Genomic DNA, 22,636 nt, shown 5'->3' with positions numbered 1-22,636 from the left:
ATATGTTTATTTTACATATATGTCATGTGTATATATATATATATGTGTATATATATATATATCTGCACACATATAGCTTCTGGATCTTAAGTACTGTGTTTTCCATTTTCTGAATCCCTTCAGAATATTTTGTAGTTTTGGTTCTATGCTATTTAGGGTATGGGTTTTCCTTTTTCAGTTGGTTATCCTAAAGAAGAACGATTTGCTGGGAGGCCAACTCAGCGAGTCAGTGGGCTTTATAAAACCCTGGAGTCTAAGTGTTCCATGGGGTTCCATGCAGGCTGGGAGCAGCCACACTGGTTCTACAAACCAGGCCAGGACCCTGGGTACAGGTAAATGAGTGGTTTAACCTACCCGTGGCTGTGACTGCAGAGTGAACTCTGGGAGTGGGATGAAGGGACTCTAGAGAAGCACCATATCCCCCACGCTGGCTCTACAAGCCAGGCCAGGACCCCTGGGTACAGGTAAATGAGTGACTTAGCCTACCTGTGGCTCTGACTGCAGAATGAACTCTGGGAGTGGGATGGAGGGACCCCAGAGAAGCACCATATCCTTCTCTCACCGCTTCACTCTACCCTTTTCCAAACAGCATTGAGCCTTTTTCCATAAAAATGATTTCTGTGCAGTGGAGGCCTTACTTTATCCCATGTGACACTGGCCCACATTAAGGACCCATGTGGCCTCAAGAAACCTACAATCAGCCCAAGTGAAGCCCCTTCTTGGAATTTTCCAATTGCTCAGAGGAACCTTCCCCACCCTCTCCAAATCCCCTTTATCTGGCTTTTAAAGGTTTACCTTGATTTAAGATGCCTGGTCAAATCACATAGTATGGAAACAGTATGGAAATATGGATTTTCTGTTTATAAGGGAATAGCTGAAAGCTAATGCTTTCTAATGCGTGTGCAAAGAATTATGCAAATTACATACACTGTTGATAAATTAGGGGGAAAGGTCATTTACTTACTATTTTAGGTTAAGCTAAAACATAAAGCATATAACCGAAATAATTCTCTGATTTCCTCTAAAGTTGTTGACATAGTACTTGAATTAACATATTCAAGGATTAGTATTTAGGATGAATAATGATTACATACTTTTTTCTCATGAGAAGACACAAACCAAGAGAAAGCCAGTTTTCAAATTGTTACCTTTTTTTGACCGTTACCCTGCTTATTTTAGCAGATTTTGATGTCTACTTTATGATCAGACCTAAATGGTCCAAAGTATAGTAGTGGGCCAATTGTTGATTAATGAATTCGGACTCTGTAGTCAGCCAGTGGAGATCACCTGGGGACAAAATACTGGCTTGGTTGTTTTTCTAAGTGACCCAGATAAATGCCAGATCTATTCTTCATGTTGTACTATTTGAACCTGGCTTGTTTTTTCTACTATTTTAATAATTAAACCACTGAAAACATACCCTCCTCTGAAGTTAAAATACTACATTAATAGTCTACTCTGTAAAGTAGAAAGGCCCCTGCATGACGAGTCAGTAGACCTTTGCTCCAGGCCCCGCTCTGTCATTAACTAGTACAAAGGCCTCGGAAGTCACTTTGTGCCTTTTGTCTAAAAACGGAAGATATTGGACCAGATGCTTGCTCACTCCAGGTGGCCAGCATGAGCATCACATGGGAGCTTGTCAGAGGGCAGCATCTAGGGCCCTCCCCGGACCTGCTGCACCAGAATCTGTAACAAGTGCAAGTGACGTGTTTACAGAAACACTTGAGAAGTACCAGACAAGATAGCTCTGCCCCTTATATATTCTGATTTATGTCCCCCAAATTAGTATTTTTAAAATGCTCCCCCAGGTGATTCTGATATGTAACCAAGGTTGACAACTAAAGGACTGGGTGACTTTTAAGCTCTTTTTCAAATCTGAGAGCCCACAAAGCCTATCTTATTTTCTTGTTAATTAATACTTCATTCACTGTGAAATGGGTCAAGGGATAGATGAGTAACTTAAAAAATCAGTTTCCAATATATATGTAAGACTGGTAGAACAGGTGGCATTTTTCCTCCAAATGAAAATGTCTAGACAAGTAGGGCTTGTTAGGGCTTCCCAAGGTGTCTCAGTGGTAAAGAATCCAGTTGCCAATGCAGGAGATGTAAGAGACACACATTTAATCCCTGGGTCAGGAAGATTCTCTGCAGTAGGAATCTGGAGAGGCAAGCCATTCCAGTATTCTTGCCTGGAAAATTCCTTGGACAGAGGAGCCTGGTGGACTACAGTCCATGGGATCGCAAAGAATCGGACATGATTGAGCACATAGAGCTTATAAAAATATTCTTATTCTGATTTTTTTTTTTAAACAAATAACTTGTTTTGTGACACTGTGTTTCAGGCCAAGTTTTCACCGCACAAACTGGTTTGAGCCTGTGGGCTCTGAGTATCAACAGGTCATGCAAAGAGTAGGGGTGATTGACCTGTCACCGTTTGGCAAGTTTAACATCAAAGGCCAAGACTCCATTAGATTGTTGGACCATCTCTTTGCAAATGTTATTCCCAAGGTAAAATAACATTATGGGGGTAGAGGTACAAGGTACAGGATCCTGGCCTGCTTAATTTTCTATCCCCTCATTTTCAAGAAACCAATGTGTTATTTCAGTTCACCTAGTGACTTCTGTATGAACACGAGAATTCTTCAACTAGTGAAGAGCATTCTAGCTAATTTTCAAATTTAAATTTCCGTTGACTGAATTATTATCTAAGGATCATATGGTTTTGTTTGTGTCAATAGGAACCCCCAGATTGGTTGAAATGTAATTTTTATGACCAGTAATTATAATGATCATTTAAACTGAAAACTTCAAAATTAATGGGTTTAGTTTTACAGACAGTCTACACAATTGATATAAAATATTCAAATGTCTTACACTGTTGACATCCACGTTTTTATTTCCATGTGGCGTTGAAAGGATACATAAGATTTTCTTCATTTCTGTAGGTGGGTTTTACAAATATAAGTCACATGTTAACTCCAAAAGGTCGAGTATATGCTGAGTTGACTGTCTCTCACCAGTCTCCTGGGGAGTTCCTATTAGTCACTGGTTCTGGGTCAGAACTTCATGATCTTAGGTAAGTGTACACGTCCTAAGAAAACTATGTGCCTTATAACTGATCCAGTCTTGCACTGAGGATACTTAAGTTTTGTGGGTTTTAATAATCAGTAATTGAAAATACAACTTAAAATCTGTAAAACTTATCGTTTTAAATAAATGTCATGTCTTTTATAGGAAATTACTTCAAGTGAGGGTCCCTATAACCATCCCCCTCCCAAAGGTAAAGTAAACCACTGGGTTTACTGGTTCTAATAATGTTAACTCCTGTTTATTAGGTATCACTCATATGTCAGAACCATTTTTACACATTATCTCAATAAGTTCTTTTAGTAGGTTTATCTGCAGGTACATACTGTGCCCATTTTCAGGTGAGGAAACTGAAGTTTGGGTTACAGTGACCTGCTCAAGTCAGTCTTACTGATTCTGATGCTCACATTCAGCTCACATTAGTGTTGCCTCCGGGGTTTTCTTCTTTTTTATTTTGTTCATACTTTGTGCTCTCTGGCCCAATGCTGCGTTGAAATCATTGATTTGCCAATGCTATCCTTCACATGAATCTTCAGTCTACTGGAAAATATATTGTCTTTGGTATTTCTAAAATATTTGGAATATTGTTGTTTGATAAACATCTTACTCCAACAGACTCTCACTCTAGTTGTAAGGTGATGCAAATTCTATCTTCCTATCCAAGATATGTTAGGACTCATCTTAGTCACTTAGCTTTGTGTCAGTCCAGATGATCATTTTATGACAGACTTGTGTGGCTCCAGGGACTGCTCAGTAAATTATAAGCAAACCCTCTAACTGGCTCCCAATCAAGACTCAGAAATTGAAACCGGTCTTTAGAGTTTTAATCTTCTCCTTGTGATTGTCAAAGCAAGCATGTGTCTGGTGGCAGGCACATTATTAACCTTTAGCAGCACAATTATGTCTCCTATGTATGGGTATTAGAGAAAATTTGGGTTTAAATTAACTTCCCAAGATGGAGTCATTAGTTTAAATGCAATAGGGCTGTCACTGTTTGAAAAAATTTTGTGGCAGAGCTTGTTTAAATGGAAGGATCCTTCTGTACTGTGAAAAACCACCCACATATTTGTAAGTGGGTAGCTTAATGGCAACCCACTCCAGTATTCTTGCCTAGAGAATCCCAGGGACAGAGGAGCCTAGTGGGCTGCCATCTATGGGGTCACACAGAGTCGGACACGACTGAAGCGACTTAGCAGCAGCAGCTTAAAAAGAATCATTTACTACTTCTGAGACTCAGTTTCCTCAAATTTAAAAATTGGTTGATTATATGAAATGACACTCTAGTGATTTTCTGGTAATTCTAGACACACAGTATATCTTCAGAGAAATAATCTGTTACCAACATGTGTTATTCCAGCAAGATTTAACACAGTGTTTATGAATCTCAAATGCAGATGGATTGAAGAAGAGGCAATTAAAGGTGGATGTGATGTTGAAATTAAAAACATAACCGATGAGCTTGGAGTCCTTGGTGTCGCAGGGCCATATTCAAGAAAGGTCCTACAGAAACTGACCTCTGACGATCTTAGTGATAACGTTTTCAAGTTTCTTCAAACCAAGTCTTTAAAGGTTTCCAACATTCCTGTCACTGCTATCAGGATATCTTATACTGGTAAGAATTGGAAAACAACCTAGAGTAAGCCTCTAAAATTTAGAAGCACCCGGAAATGTGTGCATACACACATATTCAGTCTCTTCAATGTAACTTTGGAGGAAGATTTCTCCTGCCCAACTCTCCTGACAATTCTATTTATTCACTCCGCGTCTGAGAAAGTCATTCCACAGACTTCCTGTTGTGGTTCCAGGCCCATGGCTAGCTGCCTACCATTCGGAAAGGTAGGTAAGAAAGTGCAGAGGACAGTGGTTGGAATAGTTGGAAGGGATGACAGAATAGTCAGGCCAGCTGATTCTGTGCTGTTGCTGTTCAGTTCCTCGGTCGTGGCCGACACTATGACCCTGAGGACTGCATGTATCACGCCAGGCTTCCCTGTCCTTCACCGTCTCCTGGAGCTTGCTCAAACTCATGTCCATTGAGTCGGTGATGCCATCCAAGCATCTCGTCTTCTGACACTCCCTTCTCCTGCCTTCAATCTTTCCCAGCATCAGGGTCTTCTCTAATGAGTCGGCTCTTCGCATCAGGTGGCCAAAATATTGGAGCTCCAGCTTCAGCATCAGTCCTTCAATGAATATTCAGGATTGATTTCCTTTAGGATTGATTCCATGTGGGAGAATTCAAAATGGTCTCCCTTAGAGAGCATCTTGAATGTGTTAGGCACAGCCCTTAAAGCATTTCCGCTGTTCATCTTTCTTTCTGACTAAGTGCATTAGAGAAGTCTTCCTTGGCACCTAATGGCATGTAGTAAGTACTAGAAACAGGGATGAATGAATGCTCTGCAGAACCCCACTGGTTCTCTGGGCTCGTTCCTAACCTCCTCTAGACTCCCTGTCCGTTCACAGGAGTGCTGGGTGCCCAGTACTCACTCGGGCCCACGGTGCTCAGTCCCGGCGGTGTTCCCCGCCCTCCGCACGGGGAACAAGGCGAGCACACGGCATAAAGGCCGGAGCTCTTCCCTAGGCTTCTCTTGTCCCCGTCCTCCCTCCCCCCAACCTTGGAAAACTGCTGACCAGAATAAAACATAAGCAAAATGCAAAATAAGCAGACTCTGAGTTGGGTTTCCTTTTCTTCTTTTTTTGCCTGTGGTTCTAATGGTGAATGAAATGACCAAGTAGGGCAGAAGGAGGAAGTGGGGGCCATTAGAGACTCTGGCTCTCCCACAGTGAGGCACAGTCGAATAATTGTCATCAGTGGCCTGTATGTTTAAGCTTCGTGATTTGGGGCCAAGGAGTTAGGGGTTGAGGTGTTTAAACCTTGAACCCCTTATCTTGATAAACTTTGCCATGCTGAGTCCTCACTTAACATTATGAAGCCAAGGTGAGTGGTAAGGTTAAGTCCTGAATCACCGTCTGTCTGAGTTGTCTTAAACGCTGCTCTCTGTGTGTGGGGGTGGGACAGTATTGGGCACAGAACATCTGTCCTACGGCAGGCTCCTTTGCAGTGGGGCTTGGTTGCAACTTTTTTGGGAACCGAGCTTTTATCACTCTACAGTGTCTATTTTGCAGAAATGGAATCTCTCATTTGTTGATGTGATTTAGCTAATGCACATTAGACCTAGTGATCGTCATTCTTACTCTGGTGTGGCCCTTGTGGGTGTATTTCAGGTGAGCTGGGTTGGGAGCTGTACCACAGACGAGAAGATTCTGCAGCGCTTTATGACGCTATCATGAATGCAGGCCGGGAGGAGGGAATTGACAATTTTGGAACCTATGCCATGAATGCCTTAAGACTGGAGAAAGCTTTCAGAGCCTGGGGGTCAGAGGTTTGAAATGCTATCATCTTTATTAAAATTTTTCATGTGTTGTATCTGATTTTTATGCAAGGGTTAGTTTAACTGTGTTAACATTGGCTCTGACTGTAAGAGAAAGAATGTATTATAAGAAAAAAAAAATTTTTTTTTTTGGCCACATTGGACAGCATGCCAAATCTTAGTTCCCTGGTCAGAGATGGAATCCACACCACCTGCAGTGGAAGCATAGAGTCCTAACCACTGGACCACCAGGGAAGTCCTGAAAACTTTATTTAATTAGGGACAAAGGTTTTTCTCCTCAATTTCCCAGTTGCAAATTCAGGGGAGTTGTGATGTAATGTTTATTCTGCCTTAATTCCCCTTGCTTGGCAGAGAGCCCTGGACACCTGCTTCTGTGTGCTGACTTTGCTGCCCCAAGGGAGCCAGTCTACCCCATGGGATTTCAGGACCACCTTTCAAAATTCTTCCTTCTCCTCTGTCACATTGTCTATCTTCATTGCCTTCTTATTCTGCACCTTTTGGGGAAGTAACAACAAAAGCCGTCTTTCTGATGGGCAGGATTGGTGGTCTGGAATGTGTTGGGGCAGCCCACGCCTATCATTAATAATGAGAACTCAGGGTTTCTATTTGTGTAGTTACACACCATTTTCACAGGCATGATGTCATCTACCTTCTCAGCTCTCCCTGAAGAGGGTATTATTGGTGATTCTTGGGCAAGGAGGTGGGAGTTAAACACACAATCACGCTAAGAAACAATAAACAACTTGGTCCAGATTGCACAGAAGTGTTCAAACAGTGGTTCAAACTCTGTTCTCTTATTTTATCTCCAATATAGCAGACTATCTTTAGACCTCAATTTTCTCAGGTCCGCTAGTTTTCTTGGAATACATTGAGGTTTTGGGTGTGAGAGCTTAGATAAAGGACCTTTGTAAAGGGTGTACTTCAGGGTAGGGTCTCAGGTTTGAATGTATCCTCCACCAGATACTATGTGGCCTTAACCCTCCAGAGACTTCACTTCTCTATAAGCGAGAGAGAGTCTTTATCCTACAGAGTTATTGTCAGGATTAGGTAGTCCGCAAAGTGCCTAGGACATAAAGCGTGAATTTGAGGGCAAAGTGGGTTTGAAAGCACAGGCAGGGTCCCTAGGACATTTAGATCAGGGGCAGAAGAAAGTGGGTTTTGAGGTGGACAGTTCAGCCTCCTGGGGTCACTGAAAGAACAAGAGCCCTGGGGCGGTTGTTGCTTTACAGAGGATGTGCTGTTGCGGGGATCCTCAGCCTGCTGGGGTGGGGGTGGTTCTCAGAGGACGCTGCTGCAGGGAGAGACGGAGAGGACAGCTCTGCCTCCACTCCAAGGAACTCCAAGGAACGGGCAGCAGTTCTCTGCTCTCCCCCTTGCATTCTCTCCTGTCTCCATCCCAGCCCCTCTAATTTCCCAGCGTTGCCAGCACGCCCTCTAGTGTTGTTACAGCAATCAAGCATCTGGACTTGGTTTTCAATTTTTTTCCTGGAATTCTGAATTTTTTTTTTTTAATCAATGAAATATTGTCTTAAAAGCAGACTTTTATCATAGAACACATGCTGGCTTTAGAAATGTCAGTGTGGTAAGGACAGCATCTTAAAATCAACAAGATGGTATCAAGTGCTCTAGTAAGTATGAGGTTTGGGGTGAGGCACTGAGAAAACCCTAAGTAATAAATTCTCATCTCATTTCTGGAATTTTGAAAATTTGAGCAGGTAAAAACTAATCTTAGAGTTGCTAAAATTGACTAGGAAATATGAAGTCAAATTTTATATCATGGAAAACTTTATATTACACATATTTTATATGTGTATAAAATTTTTATATAAAATCCCATGATATAAAATTTTATATCATGGAAATTTATATTACATATCTAGATCATGCAAAGGCTGTGTTTTCCTTTGTTAAGTTTGGCTACCTTTTATGGGGTTTAGATCAGTTCTCTTGGTGCAAAAGAGACTAATGACAGCAAAACAAACAAAAATCAGGTCTAGTCCCAAAAGATGGCTTTAGCTCCACTTGAAGTTTATTGTAATGACAGCCAATTTGAAAAGATTGAGATTCAACCTCTTAAAAATCAGGTCTAGTCCCAAAAGATGGCTTTAGCTCCCCTTGAAGTATATTGTAATGACAGCCAATTTGAAAAGATTGAGATTCAACCTCTTTTTTTTTTCCCCTTTTCCCTCTTCTGAACTCTGTGGAAACTATTTTCCTAGCATATGCTTTTTTCCTCTACTTATCCTGATTTCTGGATGATTGCAAGATAAGTAAATTACTTAATAATGTTTCAAAACATATTTATGCAGAATTATTAGGTAAAAGCTTATGAGAATCTTGTTTCTGGGAAGAACATCATTGTTGTGGCATCCCTCAGATGTTTATTATACCAAAAGAGCCTTGGAAACAAGCTGGGAATTTTAGTATCTAATTTGCTATTAAAATAACAGTATTTGCTGAAAGGCTACATTTGAATTTTAGATTTAAAAAATTACTTTAGAGGCCAGTTCACAATCTATATCTATGTCTATCTGTCTATCTATATATTTCAAATGAAAAAGTATTCTCTTTCAAAAATAAATATGAAAGTGATGTTACTAAAACCACTTGTACTCATCTAAGATTTAAAATGCGTGTTTCCCTTTTAGATGAACTGTGATACAAATCCCTTGGAAGCTGGACTGGAATCTTTTGTAAAGCTAAATAAGGTATGTTTACATTCCAAAGTATACTTGAAATAAATCTTAAAATTATGCTGTTTCATGACAGAGCCATGCTTTAAAATTTAACCAAGTATGACCTTAGGGCAAATGAGCTGAACATAAATAGTAAGCATTGCTTAAGTGCTTCATGTTAAGCTTTGTCAAAATTTGATACCAGTTCAAATGATTCTAATGTGCCTGTCGATGTAAGAATCCATCAACGCTAAAGACCAAATCTAAATTCTAAGATAAAAATCAGTAAGGATGGGATGTCAGCAGGCAGTCTTGTAAATCCTGGTGACTTGTGAAGTCACAATTAGCTGATGAGACATACTGCATTAATTGACTCTTCCTGGGTGCTCAACAGCATGAAGCAGCCTCACCCAGCATCTGTCCATCTGCTTATTGAGCATCTTGGTATGCAACATCTGCGTATAAGCGACTGACACATTTCAAATATGTTCAGCATAAAAGTTATTACTGAGAAGCCAATACAGGCCCAGAGAGTCATAACTGATGTTGACATTCTAAAGGGAACACCTGCATCAGTGGTTCTCAAACAGATAGCATCGTATCATCTGGGAGCTTGCTAGAAATACAAATCCTTAGTTCCCTACTAAATGAGGAACTGACTCAAACCTCAAACCTACTAAATGAGAATCCCTAGGGGTCAGGCCAAGTGTTTTGACAAGCTTCAGGGGATTCCAATGCACCTAAAGTTTGAGACGCACCACCCTATACAATCATTGTGGAAAAGCGTATTATAAGACCAGTTTATTACAGTCTAGCTCACCTATTGCAAATTCTATAAATATAAATGAGGTTATCCCATTATGGACTAAGTGATTGTGTCCCTCCATAATCCAAATGCTGAAGTCCTAACCCCGACGTGGTGCTATTTGGAGGTGGGGCCTTTGGGAGGTCATTAGGGTCAGGTAACATCATGCTTGGGGCCCCCACATTGGGGTCAATGTTCTTATGAGAAGAAGGAGAGAGATCAGAGCTTGCTGTCTGCCATGTGAGGACATAATAAGACAGTGGCTATCTGCCAGCCAGGAAGAGGAACCTCACAGCAGAACCAAACTAGCCCTGGATCTTGGACTCACCAGTCTCCAGAACAGTGAGGAGTACATTCCTGTTGTTTAAGCCACTCCATCTGTGCTGTTTTGCTATAGCAGCCTGAGCTGATTCAGATACGTATTAAGCAGTGTCTCAGTTACTATACAAGAACTTAATGGAGGTACAGTTAGTGGTAATATTGAAGGATAAGGACAGCAGCTGTCTTTGTTTAGGGTATTTGTTAGAATTCCAAAATTCCTGTCCTGTCCTGCCTTAGGTGTTAATCAGCTAAAGGAAAAGCTGTTTTCACATTCCATGGAAATGTGAACATATGAATATGAATCAGGCTACGGAAACTTTTTTAATGCCCCAAATCAGTTCCAAATTCTAAACTAAGATATTAACATAAACTTGTATATTTATGGCATTAGATTTTAGGGAAAAGAACCTCTTAAAGGGTTTTAAAGGGAATATCTTTCTGTACATTTTCCCCATGACTTTTGTTTTATGATGTACCATCTGCCTCCAGACCAGAGAAAGCAGGTGCTTGGAGTTCGGGCAGACCCTGGCAGCGGATTGCTCCTTCTGCTAACATAAGTCTTGGTTTAGTCATGTAAAACAAAGGATCAAAATGGCCTGACTCCTGAAGGCACTAAACTTCTGTTGTTGGTCACCAGTAGGTAAATAGATAACTGACTTCTTTGCTTCAGTGTTTGGGTATTATTGTTTGGGACTAAGGCACAGACAGTCTTCATGTTGTAAATGGATTTTTAAAACTCCCTTTGCTTCCCTGGTGGCTCAGACAGTAAAGCGTCTGCCTACAGTGCGGGAGACCCAGGTTCGATCCCTGGGTCGGGAAGATCCCCTGGAGAAGGAAATGGCAACCCACTCCAGTACTGTTGCCTGGAAAATCCCATGGACAGAGGAACCTGGTAGGCTACAGTCCATGGGGTCGCAAAGAATCGGACACGACTAAGCGACTTTACTTACTTTACTTATGATTTATAAGCAGGTGTGGTGTGACTTGTGCGTTTATTAGTTCCTTTAAATTAGTTCAGTAACCAAATCTCAGCTTAGAACTAAGTTAGTTGTTTAATAGATAGTGACTTTGATTTATGTTATTTTTATGATTTCTGAATTGTTTGTTCTCGTTCTGGTGTCATAAAGTTAATTTCTAACACTTTCACTGGGTGAAGGTTCGTGCAGTACAAGGACTGGGACCTAATCAATCTGGTGGTTTTCAGTTGCACAACTCAGGTAGTTAGTGGGCCTCAGTCTCACCATACCAAAGCTTGCTAATTTCCAAGACAGGTGAATAGGTTGCATCAGCTTTGTTTCGAGCTTGTTTGGTGGTTTCACAACAATTTTATCTTGTCCGTAGCAGTCTCTAGTGCAAAACAGGTTCCTGGAAAACTTACTTATGTTACAAACTGAACTGAGTCACTTGATAAGTTGACTCCTGTGCCAGACTGTTACCCAGACTGGTTTCATACCTCTTAAAGAATGATATAATGCAAGTCCATATGGCTTTGGGAAATTGATATTATATGAAAACCAAAGCAGCAAATACAGGAGAACATTTGTATTTAAAACAAAACCAACCCCCCAGATCTTGGCATTCTCCAATTATTATAAATCACTTCTTTCTTTTTTCTACCCTTCAAAGCAAATCTGTAGACTTCCCTGCTTGGCCCTTCTGTGTCTGCGCAATGACTGTATATGCCATAACATGAAGACAAACACAGCGATGCAGGCTGTGTCAGAGCTAGGGGGATACCTACACCTCTTTATTTGAGGATGAGGAAACCGAAGCACACAGAAGGGACCCCAGTGGTGTGCTGTGGTTGGCCCAGGTTGACCTCTGACCTCGCTGCAGCGAGTGCTTCCTCACCCCCCACTTTCTCAGCTGGCTCCTTTCTTGTCATGGGCTTTGCTGTTGTTATTCTGTGGGTAAGTGGTGTCCAACTCTGCTACCCCATGGACCGTAGCATGCCAGGCTCCATGGGGTCCTCCAGACAAGAGTACTGCAGTGGGTTGCCATTTCCTTCTTCAGGGGATCTTCCCGGACCAGGGATTGAACCCAAATCTCTTGTGTTGGCAACCAGATTCTTTACCGCTGAGCTACCAGGGAAAACCCTATAAAGAGCTTATCAGCCTTGAAAAACTGCCCCCAAATTTTCTGGCAACATGTATCATAGAATTTGCATGGCTACATTTTATCAGTGAGTACCTCCCACGGTCATGTTTTTGTTATAACAAATTTTGTATTTTGTGGTAGGATCAGAATAGCTGCTTTGGCCATTTTAAGAAGGAAGATGGGTGAGTGAGGAGGTGAGCCAGCCTCATTAGGGTGAATTGTTTTCTTATCAAAACTAGTACAAAAGTAGGGAAGAGAAAATTGGAGCACTGAAGAAATCTTAGATCGTGAAGATGGCATTTGTCTTCCTTAACTCTTAAAGCTCTCCAAGTCAGTCTCCCAATGGTGTTGGCTTATATAAAGCAAATACACATGTGTGTACACATTCATCCATCTAGTCAACATTTATTAAGTACTATTTACTGAACACTTTGCTAGACCACAGGTCTAAAAGTTAAAGATATGGCTCCTGATGGCTCTTAGATCTCATGAAGCTTGAAATGAGTGGAACTTTAAGAACTAAAGCTGTAGGATGTATTCTTAACCTTGATTCTAAAAATAATTCTCTGCATGAGGTGGGTTGTGCAATAGCATGTATTAGAACCATCTCGAAAAGATGGGAAATGCTATGAGACATGTAAAAATTACTGAATGTTTCCTTTGAAGTCTAAGACCCCTTGACCTGAAGCAAGTTACATCATTGTGCTTAATAGTATTATAATTTGTTCCTGAGGAAGTTACTTTCTGGGGAAAAAAGTTAGTGGCTTTTCGTTGTTATTGGAAATGAAAGAAATGCATTAATTAAAAGCAAAAGGAAAATCAGCTGCCTTTGGTCACAGTCATAAGTGTTCTTGGAATTTTCCTCTTGGAATTACTGAATCTATAAAACCCCAGCCAAGGGCCACAGAGAATCAAATACTAAGGGTGACGTATTAAGATCAGAAGATTTTTTTCCCTTATAAAATGCCCCTTGCTGTTTCTCTCTCTCCCTCTCTTTTCCTGTCTTGAGTTTCTCACCAGTAGAAACAGAATACAATGTGATCTATAATTCAAGAGGGAGGGGATATATGTATGTGCTGTGCTGAGTTGCTCAGTCGTGTCCGACTCTTTGCAACTCCATGGACTGTAGCCCACCAGGCTCCTCTGTCCACGGGGATTCTCCAGGCAAGAATAATGGAGGGGGTTGCCATGCCCTCCTCCGGGATATATGCATACCTACAGCTAATTCACATTCTTGTACAGCAGAAAGACAACATTGTAAAGCAATTATCCTCCATTTAAAAAGTGTGATATTTATTAACCACAAGTTGAAAGACAATATTACTTCTAGAAATTACAGGGTCTTTCTGAGGAAAAAGGATTTAAAGCCTAACCATTCAATAAGCAAAGCATAACCATTCAGTAAGCAAAGCCTAACCCTCAGTAAACAAAGTGGAACAAAAAGATGATAAAGAGACAAAACCCTCACATCCAAGTATTCAATAAATATTAGCATTATTAAAACATCAAACTGGAAATTAATCATTGTTCATGGACAACAAGTTAGAAAAGAATTTCTATTATGTTATAGTGGTGAAAGTACCCAGCTCTGGGGAAATTTTAGGTAAATGGTAATAGGATTTGAGGAAGCAGAATATTTTCAGCAACTCTGAGTCTTGGCTGCACATCAGAATCATCTGATATATTATTCCTTTATATCTTGCAACCTTTTTAAAAAACCTCAACACTCAGGCCGCATCTCAGATCAATTAAAACAGAAGGTAGAGACTTAGGCAGCAGTATTTTTTATTTTTTTTAATTCCCCAGGTGATTTCAAGAAAGATTGAGGATGACTGTTTCTAGGCAAGTGACTTTCAACTGTCTAAACATTACTATGTTGGAGAACTTAAAGAAAAATTACCTGATGCCTTACCCCCAGGGGTTCTCAAAGTGTGGTTCACAGGCCAGCAGCATCAGTGTGACTTCAGGATTTATTAGAAATTCAAGTTATTGAGCACCATTCCAACCCCCCAAATCAAACTCAGCAGTAGTGTCTCTCCACATGATTCTGATGAACAGGAAGTCTGAGACCTGCCCAAACCAACTGGATCAACCCTGGGGGTAGGATCTAGTTTCTTGTTTTTGTTATGCAATGAAGACTACACCGAAGCCTTTGACTGTGTGGATCACAGCAAACTGTGGAAAATTCAAGAGATGGGAATTCCAGATCCCCTTACCTGCCTCCTGCAAAATCTGTATGCACGTCAAGAGGCAACAGTTAGAACCAGACATGGAACAACAGACTGGTTCCAAATTGGGAAAGGAGTACGTCAAGGCTGTATATTGTCACCCTGCTTATTTAACTTATATGCAGAGTACATTATGAGAAATGCCAGGCTGGATGAAGCACTGAATCAAGCCGGAATCAAGATTGCTGGGAGAAATATCAATAACCTCAGATATGCAGATGACACCACCCTTAAGGCAGAAAGCAAAGGTGGGTGAAAGAGGAGGGTGAAAAAGTTGGCTTAAAGCTCAACATTCAGAAAACTAAGATCATGGCATCTGGTCCCATCACTTCATGGCAAATAGATGGGGAAACAATGAAAACAGTGTCAGACTTTATTTTTTGGGCTCCAAAATCACTGCAGATGGTGATTGCAGCCATGAAATTAAAAGACACTTGCTCCTTGGGAGAAAAGTTATGACCAACCTAGACAGCATATTAAAAAGCAGAGATATTACTATGCTAACAAAGTCCATCTAGTCAAAGCTATGGTTTTCCCAGTAGTCATGTATGGATGTGAGAGTTGGACTATAAAGAAAGCTGAGCACCAATGAACTGATGCTTTTGAACTATGGTGTTGGAGAAGACTCTTGAGAGTCCCTTGAACTGCAAGGAGATTCAACCAGTCCATCCCGAAGGAAATCATTGGAAGGACTGATGTTGAAGTTGAAACTCCAATACTTTGGCCATCTGATGTGAAGAACTGACTCACTGGAAAAGACCCTGATGCTGAGAAAGATTGAAGGCAGGAAGAGAAGGGGACGACAGAGGATGAGATGGTTGGATGGCATCACCGACTCAATGGACATGAGTTTAAGTTAACTCTAGGAGTTGGTGATGGACAGGGAAGCCTGGTGTGCTGCAGTCCATGCGGTCGCAAAGAGTTGGACACGACTGAGTGACTGAGCTGAACTGAACTAAGACTGAGAACTACTGTTTTAGTTCTTTTAACCTCATACCAGCTATGGTCCAGTGAATAAACAGGAAAGTGGAAAATCAGCCTGGTCAGATTATTGGCTACCAGTTAATATGTTGCCTAGTTGTGTCCGACTCTTTTGTGACCCCATGGACTATGGCCTGCTAGGTTCCTCTGTCCATGGGATTTCCCAGGCAAGTGGGTTACCATTTCTTTCTCCAGGGGACCTTTCCAACCCACGGATCAAACCTGTGTCTCCTGCATAGCAGGGGGATTCTTCCCCACTGAGCCACCAGGAAAGCCCACCAGTTAACAAATTCTGTCCCAAATCTTGTTTTTAACAGAATTTTTAAAAATGTCACCAAATTCTGGCTCTGTGACCTTGGGAAGCTATTTAAGTTCATTTTCCAACTGAGATTGCTAGTCTGTAAAATAAGGGCTCCCTTTCATGTCTAAGATTCTATGCAATACCACCTTGCAGAGTGCCTGGAGACTCTATTGCTATATTATCTATATGAGCTGCTTGATTATGTTATTCTAATTAAGCCATCCTTAGTCTCTTACCCATTTCTGTCGCTGAAAGACAAAGGAGGGAAAAAGAGAAGAAAGTAAGAAGGAAGTGAAACCAACTTTGAGATCTAGTTTATCATCCTTGAAACATGTGTCAGAGTATATTAAACTAATAACCATTGAATCATTATCCTCATATATATCCAATTTCTGTTATAAAACTATTTCCATCCTAAAATCTTAAGTATGCTATTTAGCTAATTGCTTTCTAATTTGGAAACGTATGGGAACCCTTAGCTGGGAATGAATTGAAGTATTTCTTTAGATTGCTTTTATTTTAATTATTTTAACAGTTTGCCTGCATGCATGCGAAGGCGCTTCAGGCATGTCACACTCTTTGTGACTCAATGGACTGTAGCCCACCAGCCTCCTCTGTCTGTGGGATTCTCCAGGCAAGACTACTGGAGTGGGTTGACATATATAAAATGTACCACTGGATAAGTTTTGATGCATGTCTGTACTCATGAAAGCATCACCACTTCAAAGATGGTGAACGCACCCCTCATCCCTGAAGTGTGTTCCTGCCCCTTGGCAATCCATACTTCCCAGCCTTCCCTACACCCCACATGGCCCCAAGGAACTTTTCATCACTGCAGACTATTTTGCATTTTTCAGGGTTATTTTTATATAAACTGAATCATACAATATATACTCTTTTGGGGCGAGGAGCCTAGATTCTTTCAGTATAATTGTAGACTAATCTGTGATGTTATATGTATCAATATTTAATTCCTTTTTATACCAAGTAGGATTCCATTTTATGTATATAGCACGACTTATATGCTCATTGGTGAACTTTTGGGTTGTTTATAGATTACCTATTACAAAAAAATGACTGTAAACATCCTTGTAGAAGTATTTGTATCAGTTCAGTTCAGTTCAGTCACTCAGTCGTGTCCGACTCTTTGCGACCGCATGAACCGCAGCACGCCAGGCCTCCCTGTCCATCACCAACTCCCGGAGTCTACCCAAACCCATGTCCATTGTATTGCTGATGCCATCCAACCATCTCATCCTCTGTCGTCCCCTTCTCCTCCTGCCCCCAATCCCTCCCAGCATAAGGGTCTTTTACAATGCGAAGAGTCAGCTCTTCACATGAGGTGGTCGAAGTATTGGAGTTTCAGCTTCAATATCAGTCCTGCCAATGAACACCCAGGACTGATCTCCTTTAGGATGGACTGATTGGATCTCCTTGCAGTCCAAGGGACTCTCAAGAGTCTTCTCCAACACCATAGTTCAGAAGCATCAGTTCTTCGGTGATCAGCCTTCTTTATGGTCCAACTCTCACATCCATACATGACCACTGGAAAAACCATAGCCTTGACTAGACAGAACTTTGTTGGCAAAGTAATGTCTCTGCTTTTAATATGCTGTCTAGGTTGGTCATAACTTTCCTTCCAAGGAGCAAGTGTCTTTTAATTTCATGACTGGACTATGGCTTTCTTTTCTCTCAAGTAAATACTTAGAGGTAGAATGGCTGGGTAAAATGGAAGGGATATATCAACTTTTTAAGAAACTGTTTTACAAAGTGATGTACCGTTTTTTATATTTTATGTTCCCACCAGCAGTATATGAGAGTTCCAGTTTTCTTCATATCCTTGTCAAACACTTGCTGTGATCAGCCTGTTTAACTTCAGTTATTCTAAGAGATGTGTAGTGGTATCTTATCATAGTTTTAATTTGTTTCATTATTGACTTGATGCTTAACATCTTTTTTTATGCCATTCCTGTCTCTCTTTTCATGAAGCATCTGGTCAAATTTTTGCTCATTTTAAACTAGGATCGTTTTTCCCTTAGTTTTGAGTGTTGAAAGTTCTTCATACATTCTAGGTACAAGTCCTTGTCAGGTACATACTTTGCCAATATTTTTTCCCAGGCTGTGTATTATATTTTCATTTGTCTAATAGTGACTTTCAAAAAGAAGAAGTTTTTAATTTTTGAATTTTTAAACTCCTTATCAATTTGTTTCTTTATGGATCATGTTTTCATGTTGTATCTGAGAAATTTTTGCCTAACCCAAAGTCACAAAGATTTTCTGCTATTTTTTTCTACAGATTTTATCATCTTTTTACATTTAGATCTGTGATTCATTTTTAGTTAATTCTTCTATCTGATAAAAAGTATAGATGGAAGTTTATATTTTAGCATATAGACGTACAATTGTTTACAGCACCATTTGTTGAAACAGACTATATAGTCAAACTACTTTGTCTTTGTATCTTTGCCAAAAAAAATTGTTCATATAGGTTTAGGTCTCTCTCTGGACTCTGTTGTGTTGTATTGATCTATTTATCTTTCTTGATGAGGATACCATACTGTCTTCATTATTGTAGCTTAAATTAGGTTGTGATAGCCCTGAAATTTTGTTGTTTTTTTTACAGTGTTGTTTTAGCTATTCTAGGTCCCTTGAATTTCCATGAATCAGAAAGCCTGCTGGGATTTTGATAGGAATTGCACCCTGTCTATAGGTCAGTTCAAGTCTTCTATCTCATGATGAGGTATAGCTCTCCATTTACTTAGGTTATCTTTAATTCCAATGATGTTTTGAAGTTTATGGGTCTGGCATATCTTTTTATAGATCTATCCTCAAGTATTTCGTATTTGTACACCAGGGCTTCCCTGGTGACTTCAGGTGGTAAAGAATCCACCTGCAATGAGGAAGTCTCAAGCTCAGTCCCTGGGTCAGGAAGATACCCTGGAGAAAGAAATGGCTACCCACCCCAGTATTCTCGCCTGGAGAATTCCATGGACAGAAGAGACTGGTGGGTTTTAGTTCATAGGGTCGCAAAGAGTTGATCATGACTGAGCGACTTGCAAATTTTTAACTTCAGTTTTCAGTTGTTTACTGCTAGTACGTAGGAAACAATGGGTCTGTATATTGATCTCACATTCTGCAACTTTGTTAAACCCACTTAGTAGTTCTAGTACTTTTAAAAAAATTCCATTGGATTTTCTACAATTGTGTGTATGAAAACAAAACTTTTCTTTGTCTTTTTTTTCTGATCTGGATGCCTTTCATTTATTTTTCTTACCTTATTGTACCAGCTAGAACATCTACGGGTTTAAACTGCAACAAATACAAGTGGTAAGAGCAGACATGCTTATCTCGTCTCCCAGTTTTAGATGCAAAATATTCATCATCATCATCAGTCTTTCATCATTAAGTATGCTGTTTGCTGTAAGTTTTTCACAGAGAAAGCTGTAGGATTTTCGCAGATGCTCTTTATCAGGTTGAGGAAACTCGTTTCTGTTTTTAGTGCTAGAAGTTTCGTGTTTTGTTTTGTTTTAAAATTGGGAATATTAGATTTTGACATGTGCTTTTTCTGGATCCATTGAGATAATCATATGGTTTTTCTTTTTTACTTTGTTATATGGTGAATTACATTTATTCTCAAATGTTAACCCAATTTTAATTTTGGCATAAAATCCATGTAGTAATGATGTATTATGTGTTTCTATGTTATTGGGTTTTATTTGATAATTTTTAAAAGAAATTTTGTAGCTACATCCTCTTTATAGGATGTGTTACAGCTTGCAATTATTTTGTTCATATTTCTTGATCTTTTGATATAACCTTCTTGAGTACAGGTTCTGGTAATACAAAATATGTTTTTACCATTCTGTCCCCAACACCTATCAGGGCTTGCATGTAGCAGATGAAGATAATGCCAGAGAAGTATTGGGACCTCATCATACAGGGTCTCATCTGCCATGCTAGGGAGTTTGGAATGTATCCTGGAGACACTGAGAAGACATTAAAGGATTTTGTGCAAGGAATGACCTTCTAGTGATGGAAAACAGATAAAAAGGGATTTACCCTGATAAGTGGGAGATCATTTTCCCAAATTGAAGCAATCCAATGGAGAGATGGTGAGGGCTTCAACTAAGGCAGTGGCCATAGGATGGAGAAGAAAGAGGTATGAATGATAATAAGAAGGTAGGATGGAGACCACATGAAGAACTGTTTGTGAGGGGAGTGGAAAATAGGATCTAGGATGTTGTTAATGAACTAGGAAACACAGGTAGGGTGTGATTGAGAGGTTGGAAGGACTTGTGAGACGTGGCGGGGGGGTGCTATGGGACAGCCAAGTGGAGCGTCTCAGTGGCAGCTGAGCTCGTGAGTTTGGAGACTGCTCTGAAAGTGTGGATTTGAATCATTCGTATATAGGTGGCAATTAAAGCCAGGGGAGTTCTGGGATCCCTTCTATAGCACCCTGTACTTACCTCTACTGTGATATTTTCACACCCAATAATACTGGCTGCCTCCTCAGCAAGACTCTGAGCTCCTTGAGGACAGAGGCCAAGAATCCTCAGGGCTAGTGCTGGGTGCTGTAATTTGTGCAGCCTTAGTAAGTGTTTGATGGGTTTGAACCACAGCTCTGCCACCAGCTGGTTCTAAAGCTAAACAAGCTGCCTAATCTAAAAGTGCTTCAGTTTTATCATCTGTAAAATGAAGAAAACATCCACCTTTTAAGTTTGTTATTAATATTAGATGAATCAAAGAACTTTTGATATCTCAGTAAGTGTTCAGTTCAGTTCAGTCGCTCAGTCATGTCCAACTCTTTGCGACCCCATGAACCGCAGCAAGCCAGGCCTCCCTTTCCATCACCAACTCCCAGAGTTCACCCAAACTCATGTCCATTGAATCGGTGATGCCATCCAACCATCTCATCCTCTGTCATCCCCTTCTCCTCCTGCCTTCAATCTTTCTCAGCATCAGGGTCTTTTCAAATGAGTCAGTTCTTCGCATCAGGTGGCCAAAATATTGGAGTTTCAGCTTCAGTATTGTCCTTCGAATGAACATCCAGGACTGATTTCCTTTAGGATGGACTGGTTGGATCTCCTTGCAGTCCAAGGGACTCTCGAGTCTTCTCCAACATCACAGTTCAAAAGCATAAATTCTTCAGCACTCAGCTTTCTTTATAGTCCAGCTCTCACATCCATACATGACTACTGGGAAAAGCATAGCCTTGACTAGATGGACCTTTGCTGACAAAGTAATGTCTCTGCTTCTTCCAATCTTGTTGAATGGAATCTAATCAAATATTGTATGGAAAACCAACTATAGATAAAACCCTTTATCTATAGTTTTTGAAGACCCCAGCTTTTATTTCTTTGTATTTTCTTTAAAAATTGTTTACTTTGCATTTATGCTTGAGTGCTCTACTTAAAACACCAAATAGGCAATAGTTCTTCACTATAGTCTAGAGAGATGAAAGCTATTATGAAGCCTCGGTGTTCTAATTGTGGCTAATGCAGTTAAGCATGAAAGTACCTCTGAGTCACCTTGCTGTATGCCTGAAACTAACACACCATTGTTAATCAACTGTGCTCCAATTTTTAAAGAAGTGCGTCTGACAAAGCCACAAGCTCATTCCCCTGTCTTCCTGTGAATCAAAAGACTCGAAGACTGAAAAGTGCAATTTTCTATGATAGTGAATCCATTAAAAAGTCATTAAACACACACAATGGATGCTAGTTTCATTTTGAAACATCTAGTTTGGATCAGATGCTAATTAACCTATTTTTGGGCCTGGATCATGAGTCATATTTTAATTATTTTCTCCAGGTTTTGATGTATCCACACCTTTCTTCTGGTTAATAGATTCCCTTTTATAGTTGTATCAGACTTTTTTGGAGAAGGAATGCTTAATTGATTAGCGCTTTTGGTTAGAAAAATGCTAGATGAATTTTTTGTTTTAAACATGCCAAGGGTGGAGAATAAAAAGCTACATGAATATGAGAATATTCATTTCCAGCCAATAATAACAGACTCGTGTTGCTACACTCATAGTTTAATATTTTGTTAATAAAGAGATAGGAAAATTGTGGTTTTTATAAACTTACACGGAATGTTATAAAATTCTGCAAAGAGGAAAGGGAATCAAGAACTTGTAAACCTGGTTTTGATGTTTGGTGTTAACTCACTTTGTCACTTTGGGCATTAACCTTAACTTTGGGTCTGAATTTTCTTATATGAAAAAGTTTTCTGCCTGCTTCAATCCTGTATGATTCTAATTGTGTGACTATGAAATGAATGATGGTATAATTTGTTTTGATGGGGTGGTGGGCCAGTCAGATCCGTTCTTTCAAAGGAACAAACCCAGTATGTGACTTTATCAGTTTAACTATAAGACAAACATAGATGTACCTGGTATTTGACAAATGACCAGACAAAGTTAGTTAATTATAAGGACCATAGGTTAGCCATAATTAACTAACCTCTTCCAACAACACAAGAGAAGACTCTACACGTGGACATCACCAGATGGTCAACACCTAAATCAGATTGATTATATTCTTTGCAGCCAAAGACGGAGAAGCTCTATACAGTCAGCAAAAAATAAGACCAGGAGTTGACTATGGCTCAGATCATGAACACCTTATTGTCAAATTCAGCCTTAAACTGAAGAAAGTAGGGAAAACCGTATACCATTCAGGTATGACCTAAATCAAATCCCTTACAATTATAGAGTGGAAGTGAGAAATAGAGTTAAGGGACTAGATCTGATA

General features: G+C 40.1%; 1 protein-coding gene across 4 annotated transcripts in view; it reads left to right on the top strand.

Annotated features, from left to right (window-relative positions):
• The window catches only part of DMGDH (dimethylglycine dehydrogenase), a 77,799-nt gene that overhangs the window by 31,918 nt on the left and 23,245 nt on the right, over window positions 1-22,636 (top strand). For 3 of the 4 annotated variants that reach the window (XM_043470743.1, XM_043470742.1, XM_043470741.1), the window contains exons 9-14: window positions 179-332; window positions 2,343-2,508; window positions 2,946-3,076; window positions 4,482-4,699; window positions 6,307-6,464; window positions 9,122-9,181. In XM_043470743.1, coding sequence (XP_043326678.1) covers window positions 179-332; window positions 2,343-2,508; window positions 2,946-3,076; window positions 4,482-4,699; window positions 6,307-6,464; window positions 9,122-9,181 — 887 coding nt within the window. Of the gene's footprint in view, window positions 1-178; window positions 333-2,342; window positions 2,509-2,945; window positions 3,077-4,481; window positions 4,700-6,306; window positions 6,465-9,121; window positions 9,182-14,177; window positions 14,543-22,636 lie in introns of those variants that run through there. The other variant, XM_043470744.1, reaches the window with a different exon arrangement.

This window comes from Cervus canadensis, chromosome 6, assembly GCF_019320065.1.
Source record: "Cervus canadensis isolate Bull #8, Minnesota chromosome 6, ASM1932006v1, whole genome shotgun sequence".
In the NCBI taxonomy this organism is placed as follows: Eukaryota; Metazoa; Chordata; class Mammalia; order Artiodactyla; family Cervidae; genus Cervus; species Cervus canadensis.
The sequence above is the reverse complement of the archived record's forward strand: the minus strand, read 5'-3'. Positions and strand labels throughout refer to the sequence as shown.